Raw genomic sequence first — 17670 nt, 5'->3', positions numbered from 1 at the left:
AAAAAAGGTCATACAAAGGGCGATCATTTTGCCTCATCAGATCACATGGTAATATATAGCGTATGATGAGCTGCTGCTGCCGCGGCTGACGATCTGGCTTTTACAGGTGATGGTTTGAAGTTCACCTTCGACCTCTCTCTGCCCGGGAAGAGAGCGTCCCGAAAGAGCCCCAACTCTAGAAAAGTAAGGAAAGATGAACAACTTGTATTTATTTGTTTTATTTGTTTATTTCCATCAGGAAATCATATTTAGAAATGTAATATTGATCTACGATAATGGTGTAGTGAAAGTCTGACATCGTGACAGCCCTAATTTCCTTCCACTATCACAGCTGTATTGAACCCCAACATGTTTATTGTCTCATCATTTTTTCATCTATGGTCCAATAATTTGTTCAGTATAATAACATTTTGTCTAAATCCAAATGGAAAGAGTCAGTGTTGTCCATCTGTGGTGTGTTCAGATCGAGGTGATGCACGACTACCAGGAGAGCCGGAGCTGCGTGTCCTACGTTCTGGATGGAGAGGACAGCCCTGAAGTCTTGAAGCGGTGAGGAGGACGCATCTGTCCACCCACCTGTCTGTCCTCAGCGCTGCTCTTCATGTTGTTTACTTTGTGATTCTCTTTGTTCACCGCTAATAATGCCCCCTGGCTCTCCTCTATGTCTACTTCTCTTTGTGTGTGGTGTTTGTGTCACAGTCATGTGATGAGGGAACTAATAGAGACAGAGAGGATCTATGTGGAGGAGCTGCTGTCAGTTTTGCTGGTGAGAAAACACACTTCTCCCCTACGTTTTACATCACATAGAAATAGAAAAACCATATGGTTAATTCTTCCATGTGTAAGTGTGTTGTTGAATAAATAACTCCTGGTAGTATTGCATATGCAATAACCTTATATTTCCTTAATTATGTTGCTATGATTAAATATTGCAGGGATACAGGGCTGAGATGGACAATCCAGCACAGTCAGGGCTTCTGCCTCCGATCCTGCGCAGCAAGAGGGACATCCTCTTTGGAAACATGCCTGAGATCTATAACTTTCACAGCAGGTGAGTTATCATCAATGACTCACATCACACAAGTAAATATGCAAACAATTCAAAACACATTGTTGTAAGGAGACAAATGTGGTTCCAATGTTTACTGACTGTTAGCAATATATTGATTTGGTGGTCCATTGGTGTATAGCTTAACATATTAAGAGATTATTTTTTTCTTTTACTAACACTTTAATACATGCAGCGATGTGCCAGCAAAGGCAGGGACAAAGAAGACTCTAAGCTAGTAAATAATTGCTGTAAACAGGGTTCTACTCTTCTTGAGTGGGCCTTCCTGCTGAGGTCCTTGGCTCTGTTTGTTGCCAGGTTACAGTAGCTGGAAATACACGTGTGGTACTGAGAGAGATCCTTTGATAGCTCAAGTGGTTCCTGTCGTGTGATTTTGTGATGTGCCACAGATACAACCAACTCTCTTTGGGAAAAGGAAGGAATATAAAACCAGATGGATTTGATAAATACAGTTTCTGCATGGATTGGTCGCAGATAAAGTAGATAAAAAAAGGCTTTGCATATCTGCAAAACACTGGAAAGGATTAGTCAAATAAGACCGGTGCTGGTTGAGACCCTTAGAGACAGTTATTGTATTAACCCTGATGTATGGGTTAAGGTGTTTGAGATTCAATTCTTGACCTTTCTGGGAATGCAGAGTTTTCCTTCAGGACCTGGAGGGATGCCTGGAGGCTCCTGAAAGTGTGGGAGCCTGTTTTCTGGAGCGGGTGAGATGATAAATATTATGTTATGTTGTGTAGCTTCTTTACATTTTGATGATTCTTGCATAACTTCTTGCCACATTTGTCAAACAGATTTCTCTTTCCTGCCTCCCTAGAAAGAGAGTTTCCAAATGTACGAATGCTACTGTCAGAATAAGCCACGCTCTGAGGCGCTGTGGAGACAATTCTCAGACTGCGGCTTCTTTCAGGTCAGTTTTGCCAGGCTTTCCTTTTCAAACAGCATTTTTTTTTATGATCTGTTTACTGTTTTGGTTTCATGCAAGATAGCTTTACAATATTTCAAGTACTGAAATATGTACTTCTACAGTTCTAGACTATAGTTTAGTTTTACTGTAACAACTATAAAGCTGTGATCTGTCATTGACCAACATTACATTAACTGTTCTTTGTATTTGTCTTCTTTCTGAAGGAGTGTCAGAAAAAGCTGGAGCACAAACTGGGCCTGGATTCCTACCTTTTGAAACCAGTCCAACGCCTCACCAAGTACCAGCTGCTGCTTAAGGTTAGACAGAGAGTGGTGTCATACCACAAACATACACATGAACTCAATCCCCTACATTGTGTATGTGAGACAAGCTATTCCATGCTATACTTTCCATGAAATGCCCTTAAATGATATGAAAATCCAAATTAAATTTAAAAAAAATCAACATTCAGGAAGCTGTCCCAAACTGCACTCATGTGTTTGATAGTTGTGGATAATGTAGCAATTGATTCAGATTCCCTCTTTACTTTACCTCAAATGTTGTGTATATGCCCTTACCACTAGAGTGCGCTGTTTAGCTACTGTACACATGTACTTTCCTACACGTCTGTTCTTTTGTTTGTGTGTTCAGGAACTTCTCAAATACAGTACAGATTGCGAGGGGTCTTCAGAACTGCAGGGGGCACTGACTGCAATGCTGGACCTGCTCAAATCAGTCAATGACTCCATGCATCAGATAGCCATCACGGGATATGAGGTGAACGTTCTCAACTCCTAAACTCAATTTCTTCTAACGTACATTTCTACAGAGAATATACTTTACAACAGAGGCTCACTCATGACGTCCTCTCTCTGTTATATGCAGGGTGACATTTGCGAGCTGGGCCGCGTGTTGATGCAGGGCTCCTTCAGCGTGTGGATCAGCCATAAGAAAGGTCCCACGCGCATGAAGGAGCTGGCTCGATTCAAGCCGATGCAGAGACACCTCTTCTTGTACGAGAGAGCTCTGCTCTTCTGCAAACGGAGGGAGGAGCACGGAGACGGCAGCGACAAGACGCCCTCGTACAGCTTCAAGCACTGTCTGAAGGTTGGTCCGTGTCTTTGTTTGTGAGCGTCTTAGAGGAGTACACCGGCCTTTTTGGAACATCAGACAATTGTTTCGAATATTTTATGAATGTATAAATGCTCCATGCTACTATGTCAGCATACAGTAATGTACATCATATTGAGAAAGTGACTCATGGTGTCTCAAGTGTGAGGAAATGACATCTTCTGGCAGCTGTTAAGCTCAATTCTTTTGTCATTTTAAATGTAGCCAAGATTACGTCATTTTAAAGTAGGAGGTTGGTAAAATTAGCATTACACATCATGAGGAATATTATCTACAGCCTGCCTTTGTGGGTACAATTCTCAATGCGTCTCTTTATTTGGTACCTCTCAAACATAACGTTCTGCTTTTATTTATCAGAATGCCACTGTAAGTGTGAAATGTATGCACTGTGTGTCCATATAGTAGTATATAATACTTTGGCTAAATGTTCTACAGTGCAATTTTGAGACTTAGATAGGTGTAGATATATATTATATTATATATAATATGTATTTATACATTACACCTGTGACAATGGTGATTTATTCGTCAAAATGTACTGCTCACTATAGAGTACACTATTAACATGGCTTATGTAGAGTTAGAAAACACAATGCTATAGATAAATACTGACGGTGGTTTCCTGCTTGCCACTTTCAAAAAACTGTTACGGTAACTCTAATAACTTAATATAACGGTTTATTGCATTTGTTAAAAGTCATGACATACAATCACTCATGTTATTGTCACTAACAAGATGAGATAAGATGATCCTCTATTAGTCCCACGGCGGGGACATTTGTAGGATTACAGCAGCAAAGTGGACAGTGCAACAAGAGACATCGGTAAAAAACAAAACAAGAGAATTAAGTACAATAAATCGAACAGTAAAGCTTTAGTAAATAAGTAAATCTCAAAAAAATAACAAAAGCTAAAAAGACGATATAATACACATTATTGCACATATGAAGTAGGAAGTATGAAGTGTTTATATTGCATTACGTACATTGTTGTTATTGATATTGCACATGAATGAGTAATCTCCTGTATGTTATGTGCGGTCTATTGGGAGCAGTGTTGGTTGTGCAGTCTGACAGCAGCAGGAAGGAAGGACCTGCAGTATCTCTCCTTCACACACCGCGGGTGAAGCAGCCGGTCACTGAAGGAGCTGCAGACTGCTGTTAGTGTCCTGCATGATCTACAATCAGGTTTTAGCGCTACGTAATTTAGTTAATTATCTACTGGAGACACCTAGTTCATGTCGTTGTCTGTGTTGTTACCTTTTAACGCGTTTAAGTTGCCCAGCTGGCCACGGAACCTGGTGTATTCCTATAAGACGTCTTTTGTTGTATGTGTTGATGTGTGGAGGGTGTCGCAGCAGGTGTCCCACCAACAGCTGCTGCTCCTGCTCTTGATTTATTATTGAGGATGTGGGGAGGAAGCAGTCACACAGCGGAGGTGTGTGTTTGTGTTGTGACAGGACAGATGTGTTACATGATGTAAGTCTGAGGTACGATGTGCTGTTTGTGCTGCTCGTTCTAATGCTGTCTGTGTGTGTGTGTGTATCGGTGTAAACAGTGTATGTGTCTTGGCAGATGACAGCTGTGGGGATCACAGAGAACGTCAAGGGAGATGTGAAGAAGTTTGAGATCTGGTACAGTGGCAGGGAGGAAGTGTATGAGGTTCAGGTAAGGAGTCAGAAAAAGTTGAATGCTAGCGTTTTCAGTAGTTTAAATACAATACATCGCTGGTCATTTCTTACTCTTACTGTAGTTTAAGTCCCTTAAACAACGAGCTGCAACAATCAGTCAATTAGTTATTTGGCAGAAAATGAAATGATATTTTGATAATCAATATGACAAGCACAAAAATGGTAAAACTATACGGTGTCATTCTGTCTTCTTTTAAATTCTGATTAATGTGTACTGTCCAAGGTAAATAAATGCTGTTTCTGTTGTCTCTCAGGCTCCCTCAGTGGAGGTGAAGATGGCCTGGCTCAACGAGCTTCGCAGAATCCTGACGAACCAGCAGAAGCTGCTTAGAGGTCTGTAAACATCTGAAGTTAATGTGGGACAAAGAATCTAAGGCCCAATCCCAATCTCCACACTCACAGACTTTGATGCGCGTCCCCACAAAGTCCGTGAGGGTTTAGGGCTGTCACTGTCAAATCATTGAGTGTTTGAAAGCTCCCTCGCAGACATTTTGAGCGTTTTATGAACACTTTCTGTAAATCTGCATTTCTGCAGAATTAACCACAATTCATAGCAATGTGACGGTAAACAGGGGGTGACCAGTGGAAGCCAGAGACAAAAAAAAGGTAAACAAAGAGGATGGCACATGGGTGTTCAGCCTGATATATTACATTTACTCAGAGACATTAAGGATTAAAGATGAAACATAAAAACACATGAAATCAGGACATTTGGATTGGGCCTATGTGCAAAGGTCCACTTACTAGCTTCTGCGCTTTCAACTCCATTACACAAACCCCAGACAGCATGAGATGTGTGTGAAAGCTGTGGAAGTGGAGGTTTGTGCTTTGATTCACTAGATAGAATGTCTCTACCGTCCCAGGAATGAAATTAGTTTTCACGATCTGCACATCTTCATATCACAAGAAAAAAAGAAAGAAATATGGTGGACATATAGTCATATATACTCATTCTTGCCCATTCCTTTATCACTACATATACTTGCATGCACGAAAACACACACTGAGGTTTATTCACACACATCTATACGAAGTGTTCAGTGAGGAGTTCTATTTAGGGCTGCTTTGGTAAAGCAGAAGGGACACAACTCCTGACAAAGCGGGCCCTGATGAAATGAATATTAGTTTAAAATCAAACCTGCACTGGAATTTGAATACAAAGCCTTCTTTCTCTTTTCATAGATGAAGCATATCAACATGGCCAAATGATTGGACACATGCAGCTTCCTCCACCACTCTCCGAGAGGTCAGTGTTTACTGGTTGTTTACAGTTACAGTATTTACAGCTTTGTGTTAGGTGCATGACTATAGGCTATAGTTGCACAAACATACAGACACACACACACACACACACACACACACACACACACACACAGGAATACGCAACACACACACATGCATTCACAGCACTATACTATCTGCAAGAGTTTTCATATTTGATCACAGCTTGAGTGAATGTGACGATATCATTTGGCGTCGCCCTGGTAGAAGCTTTGTGTGTAGTGGTGTGCGAGAACGGGCACAGGCCCCATTCTGTCCAGTGCTGTCTGGTTGCCTATCCCCACTCCTCCCATCCCCCACCTGCAGGGGCATGCGGCCGTCCAGAGGGGTACCCAGGGGCTGTCTGCCGGGGCTGGACTTTGGCTCTCTGTCGGCCGACGTGTTTCTGTGCCTGCGTTCCCGGAGCCCCCGTCCCCGAAGCCCCCGGCAACGGCCCCGGCCGCGCCCCCTCCACCGCCCCCAGCGCCACTGACCTTCCCTAATGCTCAGTGGTAAACTCAGCCTGGCTCGCCTCACCCTGGCATGAACCACCTGGCCTGGCTTGGGGACCAAAAACCCAGGGCTGCTGTGTTTGCATACTGATCGTCACCTGCAAGCTCTTTTTTATAACCTCCATCCTGGTTCATAACTGACCCCTTCACTTCCTCCCCGCATTGAAAGGCCTGTGTCTTAGCAGCTCCTCCATGGCATTTCTAACATGCTGTCCAAAGACAATCATTTCTGCATCTCAGATTTGCTATTTTGCATGTAATGCAAAGGGCGAACAAAAAGTAGAGTTTTGTTTTTCATTCCATGAATATTCTTAATTTCCTCATGACAGCTGGTTTTAAAGATGGGGCTTGTTTTTTTTTTTAGATCTAATCAAGCGACATGTATGAATTGCTTTCCAGAAGCATTCTTACTAAGCGACCAAATCTCTAAATTTGTATCTTTTATAAAAACGAGACCAGATCTTGAACAGCGAACCATGTGTGAACACTGCATCAGTGGTCTGTGAGTCCTGCTCCCTACTTTTACAGATAAGCTTGCACGTGGCTGATCTGTGCTCTGTGCTGCTGTATGGCTGGTGCCTGAAAGGTCATGGCTGTGTGATTTCTCACAGGACAAGAGTTGTTCCTTGACACTGATCTGGGGCCAGCTATAATGTTGACGGTATGGATCAGTTTCAGGAAGTGAGAGCTGACCCTAGATTGTGTGGCTGAGGATAACATCTATCCTGAGTGTGTCTGCTGACTAAGCGTTTGATGACGCATGTTATTTCGTGTTGTTCCCCCAGCAAACAGCAGAGGGCGTCAGTGAGCTCAGACGACACTGAGTCGGGGAGGAGCAGTCCAGACCCCCAGCCTCACTCCCCTAAACACCAGCACAACCGCAAGAGTGAGTAAACCTGGACCACACACATTTATTCCACGATCAAGTAGATACTTAGTAACTAAATCACAGGACATGTTATGGTAATTGATGCAAACCCTACTTGCTTTCCACAGTATTGTACTGCTGTACATTGCTGCTGATTTTCTTCATAATGTAGATATTTGACTCCCCCCCTCAGCAGTTCAAGTGTACTTTGATCTGAAGAACCAGGGACATCGAGGAACTTTGGGGAAAAGGGTCCAACTACTGAGATTAGCTTTTGATTCAACGTTCTTGTTAATTTCCCAGTCAGTGACAAAGGGGTCTTTATAATGTCAATAGAGTGAATAAGTATCTACATGGTGCCTTTAAGGTGTAGTGTTTGGATGAAAGCATTCATCAACACCTGTAACAGCCCGAAGTAATATGTGTTCCACAGGTTGGCCCGGAGCTCATCACTCGGTAGACATCTGCGAGGGTCTGGAGGAGTGGTCTGGAGGTCGGGAGGCCTTCCACCCATCTGACACAGAGGAGGAGGTTTTGGTGCAACTGGTGAGACCTTTTTTTCGATACCATACTATCACCTTTTTCAACATGCTATACTATAATTTTTTTAAACGTTGTTTTAAAACGTTTTTTTCGGAATACTATGAGTTTTTTCACATACTATATTGAGACTTTTTAAATCACTTTTCAATATACTTTTTGACATTCTATACTGTAACTTTTTTACTTTTTTTGACATACTATATTATCATTTTGTTCATGATAGTATAATATGACTTTTTTGACACACTATACTAAGACTATTTTTACTATATTGACACTTTTTTTACAACTTTTTTGGACATGTTATACTATGTTTTTTTTAAATCACTTTTTAATATACTTTTTTGACATTCTATACCAGAGGTAGCCAACACGGTGCCCGCGGGCACCCTGTCGCCCGCAGGGACCACGTGAGTCGCCCGCAAGACATGTTCTAAAAATAGCACTAGTCATTATGGAGCTCCGTCTAAAATTGTAGTTGCTGTTCTTTTTAAATCAAAAACGCTTGCAGCGAGTTAAGAGAGTTGGGTACCCGGAGGCGCACGGCGGACAGCCAGGACGAGGCTGCTGCACCGCACTAGGTTTTCAGGTTCTGAATGGCGGGCGCATCCCATTGGTGCCAGACGCGCGCCGCGAGCGCACCCCGTCGTCAGGTCCGTATTTCCTCGGAACAGGCCGCGGGGCAACAACTCAGGGGTGGCGGGGGTAGAGGCGAGGCAACGCAATCCGACCGAAAAGGCCCAGACTAGAGGTTTGAACGCGGGCGCCCGAAGACGCTCGCGCGCCTCGGAGGGTTGGATCCCCCGCTCGGCTATAGACAAGACTGGTTACTAGTTTCTTCGTTGAGAAAAAGGTACCATTGGAAAAGCTGGTGTCGGTGACTACAGACGGGGCTCCCGCGATGACGGGCCGGCATGCAGGCTTCATTGCGCAATGCAAAGGTGACCCAGACTTCGCAAAATGTCTACATTACCACTGGATCATTCACCAGCAGGCGCTATGTGCAAAAGTAACCGGCTTTGATCATGTGATGATACAAAAATATCAGAGATGTGATACCTCTGACTTTCAAATGTTGAAACAGATTAACAGAAATAAAAGTTGCATGTTTAAATATGTATGTGTAGCTATACCATTATTGTTGTGGAAATCATTATTAATAATTATTGTGAGGAATAATTAACTGACATGTGATCAAACAGTCTCTTCACATATATTATTATTATTATTATTAAGGTGATCTGTGCAATTTTGTAATTCAGGAAGTTCGTATCAAATAAGTAGCCCTTCGTCCTACTCGGTACCCTTGAAGTAGCTCTCAGTTTAAAAAAGGTTGGTGACCCCTGTAGTAGAGCATGTCGAAAAGTCAAAAACTATACTGACCGTTTTAGACTTTTTTCGACATGCTGATTTTACTTTTAAAAATAAAGTAACTTAAAAAGTAACTTCAAAAATAAAGTAACTTAAAAAGTAACTTCAACAATAAAGTAACTTCAAAAATTAAAGTAACTTAAAAAGTAACTTAAAAAGTAACTTCAAAAATAAAGTAACTTAAAAAGTAACTTCAAAAATAAAGTAACTTAAAAAGTAACTTCAAAAATAAAGTAACTTAAAAAGTAACTTCAAAAATAAAGTAACTTAAAAAGTAACTTCAAAAATAAAGTAACTTAAAAAGTAACTTAAATAATAAAGTAACTTAAAAAGTAACTTCAAAAATAAAGTAACTTAAAAAGTAACTTCAAAAATAAAGTAACTTCAAAAGTAACTTCAAAAATAAAGTAACTTAAAAAGTAACTTCACAAATAAAGTAACTTAAAAAGTAACTTAAAATATTAAGTAACTTAAAAAGTAACTTAAACAATCAAGTAACTTAAAAAGTAACTTCAAAAATAAAGTTACTTAAAAAGTAACTTCAAAAATAAAGTAACTTAAAAAGTAACTTAAATAATAAAGTCACTTAAATAATAAAGTAACTTCAAAAGTAACTTCAAAAGTAACTTCAAAAATAAAGTAACTTCAAAAGTAACTTCAAAAATAAAGTAACTTAAAAAGTAACTTCAAAAATAAAGTAACTTAAAAAGTAACTTCACAAATAAAGTAACTTAAAAAGTAACTTAAAATATTAAGTAACTTAAAAAGTAACTTAAACAATCAAGTAACTTAAAAAGTAACTTCAAAAATAAAGTTACTTAAAAAGTAACTTCAAAAATAAAGTAACTTAAAAAGTAACTTAAATAATAAAGTCACTTAAATAATAAAGTAACTTCAAAAGTAACTTCAAAAGTAACTTCAAAAATAAAGTAACTTCAAAAGTAACTTCAAAAATAAAGTAACTTAAAAAGTAACTTCAAAAATAAAGTAACTTCAAAAGTTACTTCAAAAATAAAGTAACTTCAAAAGTAACTTAACAAATTAAAGTAACTTAAAAAGTTACTTCAAAAATAAAGTAACTTAAAAAGTTACTTCAAAAATAAAGTAACTTAAAATATAAAGTAACTTTAAAAGTAACTTCAAAAATAAAGTAACTTCAAAAGTAACTTCAAAAATAAAGTAACTTAAAAAGTAACTTCAGAAATAAAGTAACTTAAAAAGTAACTTCAAAAATAAAGTAACTTCAAACTTCACTTAACAAATTAAAGTAACTTAAAAAGTAACTTAAAAAATAAAGTAACTTAAAAAGTAACTTCAAAAATAAAGTAACTTCAAAAATAAAGTAACTTAAAAAGTAACTTCAAAAATAAAGTAACTTAAAAAGTAACTTCAAAAATAAAGTTACTTAAAAAGTAACTTAAAATATAAAGTAACTTAAAAAGTAACTTAAAAAATAAAGTAACTTAAAAAGTAACTTAAAAAATAAAGTAACTTAAAAAGTAACTTAAAAAGTAACTTAAATAGTAACTTCAAAAATAAAGTAACTTAAAAAGTCACTTCAAAAATAAAGTTACTTAAAAAGTAACTTCCAAAATAAAGTAACTTAAAAAGTAACTTCAAAAATAAAGTTACTTAAAAAGTAACTTAAAAAATAAAGTAACTTAAAAAGTAACTTAAAAAATAAAGTTACTTAAAAAGTAACTTAAAAAATAAAGTAACTTAAAAAGTAACTTAAAAAATAAAGTAACTTAAAAAGTAACTTCAAAAATAAAGTAACTTAAAAAGTTACCCCTGTTCTATACTATGACTTTTCTTTTACATATTACTTTTTCTTTTTTCTTTTTTTCAACACTGACTTTTCTCGACATACTATACAATGATTTTTTATGACATTTTTCAACACACTATACTATGACTTTTTCATGACATAATATACTGTGACATTTTATATTACGGCTTTATATATGACATACTATATGAATATTTATGGAATTCTTGCCTTCATTATGAAGCAATTTTCAAGTCTTTACTACATACATAAATCTTTACTTACCTTGTTCCTGAAAATGTTCCTTTTGTGTTAGTCTCCAGGTAGATACAAGTCTCTGGCTGACTGCCTTCAAAATGGACCAGACAGCATCACCATCAAATGTGGAGACGTCATTCAACTGCAGTTTGAAGACAACAAGGGACGCTGGTGAGTTATCACATAATGTGAGGTAAACTAGTCCGTCAGGGTGGCTTCGTTATCAGCCAAACTATCCCATATGTGGCCAAAGTAGCTACATAAGGTATGTTTTTTCTGTTTTTAGTTAGATACTGAAAAAAGTAAAAGCACAACTTTATTGATCTAATTTCAATCCCTTTTTCCTTCTCACCCTTTCCTGGTCTTCTTCATCCTTTAGGCTGGTAAAGAACCTGAGCAGGCGACAGGAGGGCTTCATAGCAGTTTCCAGCCTGCAGATGATTCTAGTCGACAGCAGTCGAGGACACACATCCAGACTACGGGGTAAAGAAAAGACACGCTCTTACAATATAAGGCTGAGCCATACTTTTTTAAAACATTGATTATCTTTTTAAAAGTCTGTATATTTTCTTGCAGACCCAGTGAACCTGAAGGCGAGAAAGCTCAGCTCCCCGTAGAGAAGAAAGCACAGAATTTGAATCTGACATTTGACGATGAAGAGACAGAAGGAACAAGTTCAGCCATAGCCGTCTCATAACCGATCAGCCGACCACGCCTCACTCCCCGGTCACGTCTGCTTTCTCCAGCACAGATCAATCATTAAAGAGAAAAATGTGGGAATCTACAGACCTGATTTTCTTCCAGCTTACGTTGGACAATCTACTGGTTCAGTGCTTTGAGATAGTGAAGATGTGAAGTGGCACCAGTGCAAAGGCTCAGGAACTGTTTAGCCCCGTTAGACAATCAAAAGCTGAATCTTGCATCTTGACTGGTCTTCCTCTTCTCTGATGGGTGAGGAGAATCCATCTGTAACACACATACAGTCAGGATGTGAGATTGCTGCTTCAGCAGTTTGTCAATTCACAATCTGTGGACCCTTCCTCATTCCAAACAGTATTCCAGATGCTAGTATCTCAGAGTGTGTGTTCCTGTTTGTCTCAGTGTGTGCTGGATGGATGGGAGCCCAGGATTTGCCTGAAACATTTCTTAAAGCAGAGACTTTTGTACATATACATACATTTTAACATTTGTTGTACCTTTAGTGTTTCATCTTTGTGTAGTTAGTTGACATTTGTCCATTGAATTACTTCATTGTATTTTTCTTAAATTACATTTTTCCCGAAGGCAACACTCTTCTGTGCAGTCTAGGAGTTAGAATGCCAAAATGTGCCATGCCATAATGCCTTTTTTATTCCTGCTCTTTTAGAGTCTCTTGTATGTACTGTTTGCAAAATCAACTACTCTGTTATTGCTTCAACCTGACCTCACAAATATTCAAAAGGCACTTTAAAAATGGTGGATGGACCTAAATCCACCTACTGTCTACTGAATGTGTGCTCTTCGCGCTGCTTTACCTCCGTCATTGTGTATTTTCTCTTACTCATGCTGCTATTTCTTTGTGTGAAGAGATGCAGGCAGCAGCAGACATGTCATAGTAACGACAGTGATGTAGGACACAAGCAGACATGATAAAGATTGATGTCAGAGTATTCCTCAGTGTGTGCCGCAGCATCGAGAAGGGAGAGCGAGGCAGAGCAGAAGACACAGAGAGATTATGCCGCGTTCCCCTCTATCACAGAGGCAGATTGTTTTCTCCTCACCAGTACAGCGCAGTTAATCTCGGGTTCCCCATTAAAAGGGATCATACAACCGACATGAAATGTACCCTCTGTGTTGAACGCCTAATTAAATATTGATTGCAGACTTATATGAATTTACCACATCAAATCGAGACCCAGTCAGAGGGCTGCCTTTGAGTCACTATGTTTGATATGCAAATGAGTGTAGGAAGCAGCAGGGGGCTGCTTCGTTGTTCATTTATTTATTTTACTGTCATGTTGTTCCTTCATATTGTGAGGTATCTGTGCAGCTCCCAATGAAATTACATTTCCATATATTTAAAAGGAGCTAAGCTAGGCTGCGCACCAAAAACGCATTTTATTTCCTTTTAGCTTATTTGACTAAATCAGATGGTTTCTTTGTAACTTTAATCCAAAATGCTGCAGAATTTGCACAGATTTTCCAGATTGGAAAACAAAACAATATGATTTACCCTGATGAGCCGAGTAACCTGAGCTTGTTGCTGAATGTTTCTTTAAGGTGAAAATGCATGGCAGCTGAACACTGAGCAGCTCTGTACTGTTAGACAGTCACTGTTCTAAACTGGCTCGCTTTTGTAAAGCTTCAGTTCTGTAAAATAATAATTATTCATTGCAATAATTGTTTTGGTAATTGAAATAATTCAGTACTTGTTTCACATGGTTTTAAACAGTGAAATGTTTGACTGAACACTAAGACTGTGCTTTTTCATGCACGCTTATTTCTGTATTTTTGTTTTAATGAAAGCTGACTTATATAATAAAGCCATGCAGATTTTCTCTGTTTCTGAATACTTGTATAACATTTATTTACCAGCAGATGGGAGTGATGCGTTTTGATGTAATTGTACACAGTCAGTGCATTGTAGGTATGACATATTTATTTCATACGGTAAAGACATATCACATCATAAGAGTATCTTTTTTTCAAGTGCATTATTTACAATGGAGACAGCTCCTGTATTGGTTCGATGGAATTTAATAGTCATTCAGGAAATATATATTACACATTATTTATTAGTTGTGTATGTCTAACCCCTTCCTGTGAAGCAGCAAAAAAAAAAAAAAGATTTGAGCATTCGTTGACCCGATCTATTCTTAAAATCTATCATCTTTAAATCTCAGGGTCAGGGTCTTCCACATCAAATGCCAGCCTGCGTTTAGTTAATCCCATAACATGGTTTATCCAGCGATAATAAAGGGACACCCGGGTGTACACGCCATATTTCCCTTGCTTTGCGCATTCTTCCCCCCAGCTCACGATGCCTGTGAGGAACCACGTGTCATGAATGCTGTTAGTGTGCGGACCTCCACTGTCCCCCTGACAGGCATCCTTGGCCTCATTATCGTATCCTGCACAAAACATGACTGAAGTGATCCTGGCACTGCTGCTCCGCTTACACTCGGTCCGATCTGTGAAGGGAACCTGGACTTTCTGCAAAGTGTCAGCTGTGAATCCGAGGAAGCGCGTTCGGCCCCAGCCGCTGACCGTGGCCGGGGAAGACTCCTTCACTAGGGCCTCGGTGAAAGCCTTGGGCCCTATGCAGATGGGTCGGACTGTTGTGGAGAAGACGATGGGGCTTTTGAGGTAGAGCAAGGCGATGTCATGGTTGTACAAGCTCACACTGCCATTGTAGCGTGGGTGTATGTGCTGCTCCAACACTTCATAATCCTGCTCTGTGCCCTCGTTGATGTCGATGTTATGCTCCCCTGCAGGGGTGGAGAAATTAGACATAACTGAATCCCTTTATAAATTTACTTAAATAAAACATATGCAGTGGATGTCTAAAAGTAGATGGCAAAATAATTTGCCTTGTAAGTGTAATAAAATACATGAAATTAAGAATTATTTCAAGGACTACAATACACAACTTTACACTAGGGCTGCAATAACTATAATCTTTGATCATCAATTAATCTGCAGATCATTTTTCGATTAATCAATTTGTCTGTAAAGTGTTATAATGTTAAAAAAGATGAGGTCTTGAAATTGCCTGTTTTGACAGACCAACATTCCGAAACGCAAAGATGTCTGTTTTACTATCAAATAGGACACGCAGCAAATCCTCACAACTTAAAAGCTAGAACCAGGTATTTTTTTGTCCTTTTTGCTTGACTCAAACAATTAATCAGTTATCAAAATAGATGACAAATCAATGAATCGACTAATCGTTCAGGCTCTGCTTTACATAGAGCTCCATCTGGCCTTAGCTGAGGTGAAACTACAGCGGTGTAGCTGGTGGCAGTCAATCTTACCTACTCTGATGAGGAAGGAGCCTGCTGCCTCCACCAGGCAATGAGCAGCAGTGACGACCCACCGTTCGCTGAGAATGGAGCCCCCACAAAATAACTGACCGCTGGGTTGCTCTATTAAGGCTATCTGAGTACAACAACAAAGAGAGAAAAAAAGCTGTGAATGAGAACATGCTGCTGTTCTTCTCCCTCTTGTATTGTAACAAAGCCTTACATGCATCAAATACTTGTACTTCCATACAATACCTGCCATGGGATCTCTCCTGGGATTACCACCTCACCACCTACAATGCGTTTAAAAGGCTGAGGCGGCTCCTCAGTTGGGACCTCAGCATCACGGTAAACCCGCCGGGCCACAGAAGAGTCATTTGTAGCAGTAAAAGGCACTGGTGTACCGGCTGGAGTTGAGTGAGGGGGTGTCGTAGTGTTGATGCTGGTCAGTGAAGTGGTGTTCTGCAGGCTTGCATTCCCACGGCCGAACAGAGACCTCGTGTATACTGCACTTACCTCTGTCAGGGCAGTTCTGCCACACGGAAATTCAGCTGGTGGTGTGAGAAAGGAGGAGTCGCATTGTGGAATTTAAGAGTCAGGAGTTAGGAGATAATCAATTCTGAATATAGACTCAATACCTTCTGGTTCACAGCTAAGTCCGTCCTGCAGCAGCCTGTACCCTCTCGCACAGGAGCATTTTGCTCCAAAGGTTCTCATTGATTCACAGAAGTGCATACAGTCCCCATTGTGCACATCACACCTTTTTGTTATAGCTGAGGAGAAAAAACCCCACATCGTTAATTCAAACCCATCTGTTACCACTCTTATTACATATATACAATAACTTCTGTATATTTTATGTTTTTTAAGTGTCAAACATGTATTTTTGCACAGAACAGGGGTTGTAGAGTTCGTCCCCAATCACACTGAGTGCATTAGAAAGGGATCTCTTGATGGCCAGCACAGACCGGAGGAATGATTACAACTTGTTTCAATGTTCACATATAAACATAACTGCTATTTGAATTGTGAATCGATCCTTTAAGTGCACCTATTACACTGTCAAATAAAGGTGTGATTCAGGTAAATGCAGTCACTACTCAGAGAGGGCACTTTGACTGCTGTTTTTAGAATATCCAAAAAGACAAACAATCTAATTTTGGGACCTAAAACCAGACTGACGCTGCAAGCCATTGATTTAATTTAGAAACAGAAGAAAGGGGAAAAATGGTGTCTGGCTGTTTATCCTTTGAGACTAAGATCTGATCAGCTCTGATCTCATATTCTAAGAAACATCGGATCATGTAACATAAAAATCGAATTTCTTTGGATCACATTTTTAAATCGAGCCACAGAGCTTTCACTTACCAATCTCACAGGTCCGGCCAGTGAAGCCAGACGGACATGTGCAGGTGTAGTAGCCGAGGTGGTCTTTGCATGACCCTTGGTTCAGACATGGGCGGGATTTACATTGATTCCCATCTAAAGAAATCCAGACACAGACCTCAGCAGACAGTCATCTCATTAGTACTTTTATAAAGCAACGTTTACTCAGGGAGGAAAGTAAAAAGAGAAACATGCTAACATAGAACGTCTAAGGTTTTACAGTTATACAGTCACCGACTGTGATCACAACAGACACATTAAACAAACAGTCACCACTGTGACATTTTGGGAGAAGTCTGTTATTAAAGACGTTCTTACCTACATATCCCACCCAGAACTCCATCTAAAATAAAGAGTAAAGTCTCTGGTGAGTACAGCCAGTAAAAACAAGAATATGTGAATGCAAAAATAAATACCCACCGTCTTTTCATCATTCTCAAAAATCTCCCTGGCCTCCTCCAGGTCACACACTTCCTTTATACACTCTCTCTCCAAGTTGCCTTCCAGCAGCTCCTCAAACACACCAGTGTTGTAGCGTTTGTGTCTCCTCAGAACGATGGCGGCTGCCTGACCGGACAGGAACACCGGGCCTGAGGCTGGAGCTACAGCGGGCAGAAGGAAAACATAGTTAGAGTTTAAGAAACTGTCCTCTTCTCACTCACCACAACAACAAACATGTACAGTGCAGAGATATTCTCTTCTATCTAGATAAAGTAAATAAAAAGGACAATGCTCCACCTGGCACATGTACTCACAACGCTCTAAAAGACTGCAGAACTAAAAGAAACCTCAAGTAAGAGAGAAGTTATTTACGCGCATCATAGAGACGAAACATAAAATACCTCCATAGCCCAGCTGAAAGTCCAAAAGCAGCAAACATAAGTAGGACAAAGAAACTCGTGCCAT

General features: G+C 39.7%; 2 protein-coding genes across 2 annotated transcripts in view; one reads left to right on the top strand and one right to left on the bottom strand.

The window, feature by feature from the left end:
- Positions 1-13926, top strand: part of mcf2a (MCF.2 cell line derived transforming sequence a) — a 24988-nt gene extending 11062 nt beyond the window's left edge. The window contains exons 14-30 of the mRNA XM_076103434.1: positions 107-183; positions 464-549; positions 700-766; positions 936-1051; positions 1707-1776; positions 1887-1979; positions 2201-2293; positions 2628-2753; positions 2862-3083; positions 4682-4774; positions 5052-5130; positions 5980-6043; positions 7355-7455; positions 7871-7983; positions 11436-11548; positions 11757-11860; positions 11954-13926. Coding sequence (XP_075959549.1) covers positions 107-183; positions 464-549; positions 700-766; positions 936-1051; positions 1707-1776; positions 1887-1979; positions 2201-2293; positions 2628-2753; positions 2862-3083; positions 4682-4774; positions 5052-5130; positions 5980-6043; positions 7355-7455; positions 7871-7983; positions 11436-11548; positions 11757-11860; positions 11954-11994 — 1658 coding nt within the window. The 3' untranslated portion in view covers positions 11995-13926. The remainder of the gene's footprint in view (positions 1-106; positions 184-463; positions 550-699; positions 767-935; positions 1052-1706; positions 1777-1886; positions 1980-2200; positions 2294-2627; positions 2754-2861; positions 3084-4681; positions 4775-5051; positions 5131-5979; positions 6044-7354; positions 7456-7870; positions 7984-11435; positions 11549-11756; positions 11861-11953) is intronic.
- f9a (coagulation factor IXa) lies at positions 13848-17670 on the bottom strand. Its single transcript, XM_076103435.1, has 8 exons — positions 17607-17670; positions 17185-17366; positions 17083-17107; positions 16747-16860; positions 16017-16151; positions 15634-15929; positions 15391-15514; positions 13848-14844 (listed from the first exon to the last, which is right to left on the bottom strand). The coding sequence occupies exons 1-8, from the start codon at positions 17668-17670 to the stop codon at positions 14249-14251; spliced, it is 1536 nt and encodes a 511-aa protein (XP_075959550.1). The 3' UTR covers positions 13848-14248.

This window comes from Anarhichas minor, unplaced genomic scaffold (assembly GCF_050575085.1).
Source record: "Anarhichas minor isolate MPS153535 unplaced genomic scaffold, ASM5057508v1 ptg000028l, whole genome shotgun sequence".
Classification (NCBI taxonomy): Eukaryota; Metazoa; Chordata; class Actinopteri; order Perciformes; family Anarhichadidae; genus Anarhichas; species Anarhichas minor.
This window is presented reverse-complemented; position numbering and strand designations above follow the sequence as displayed.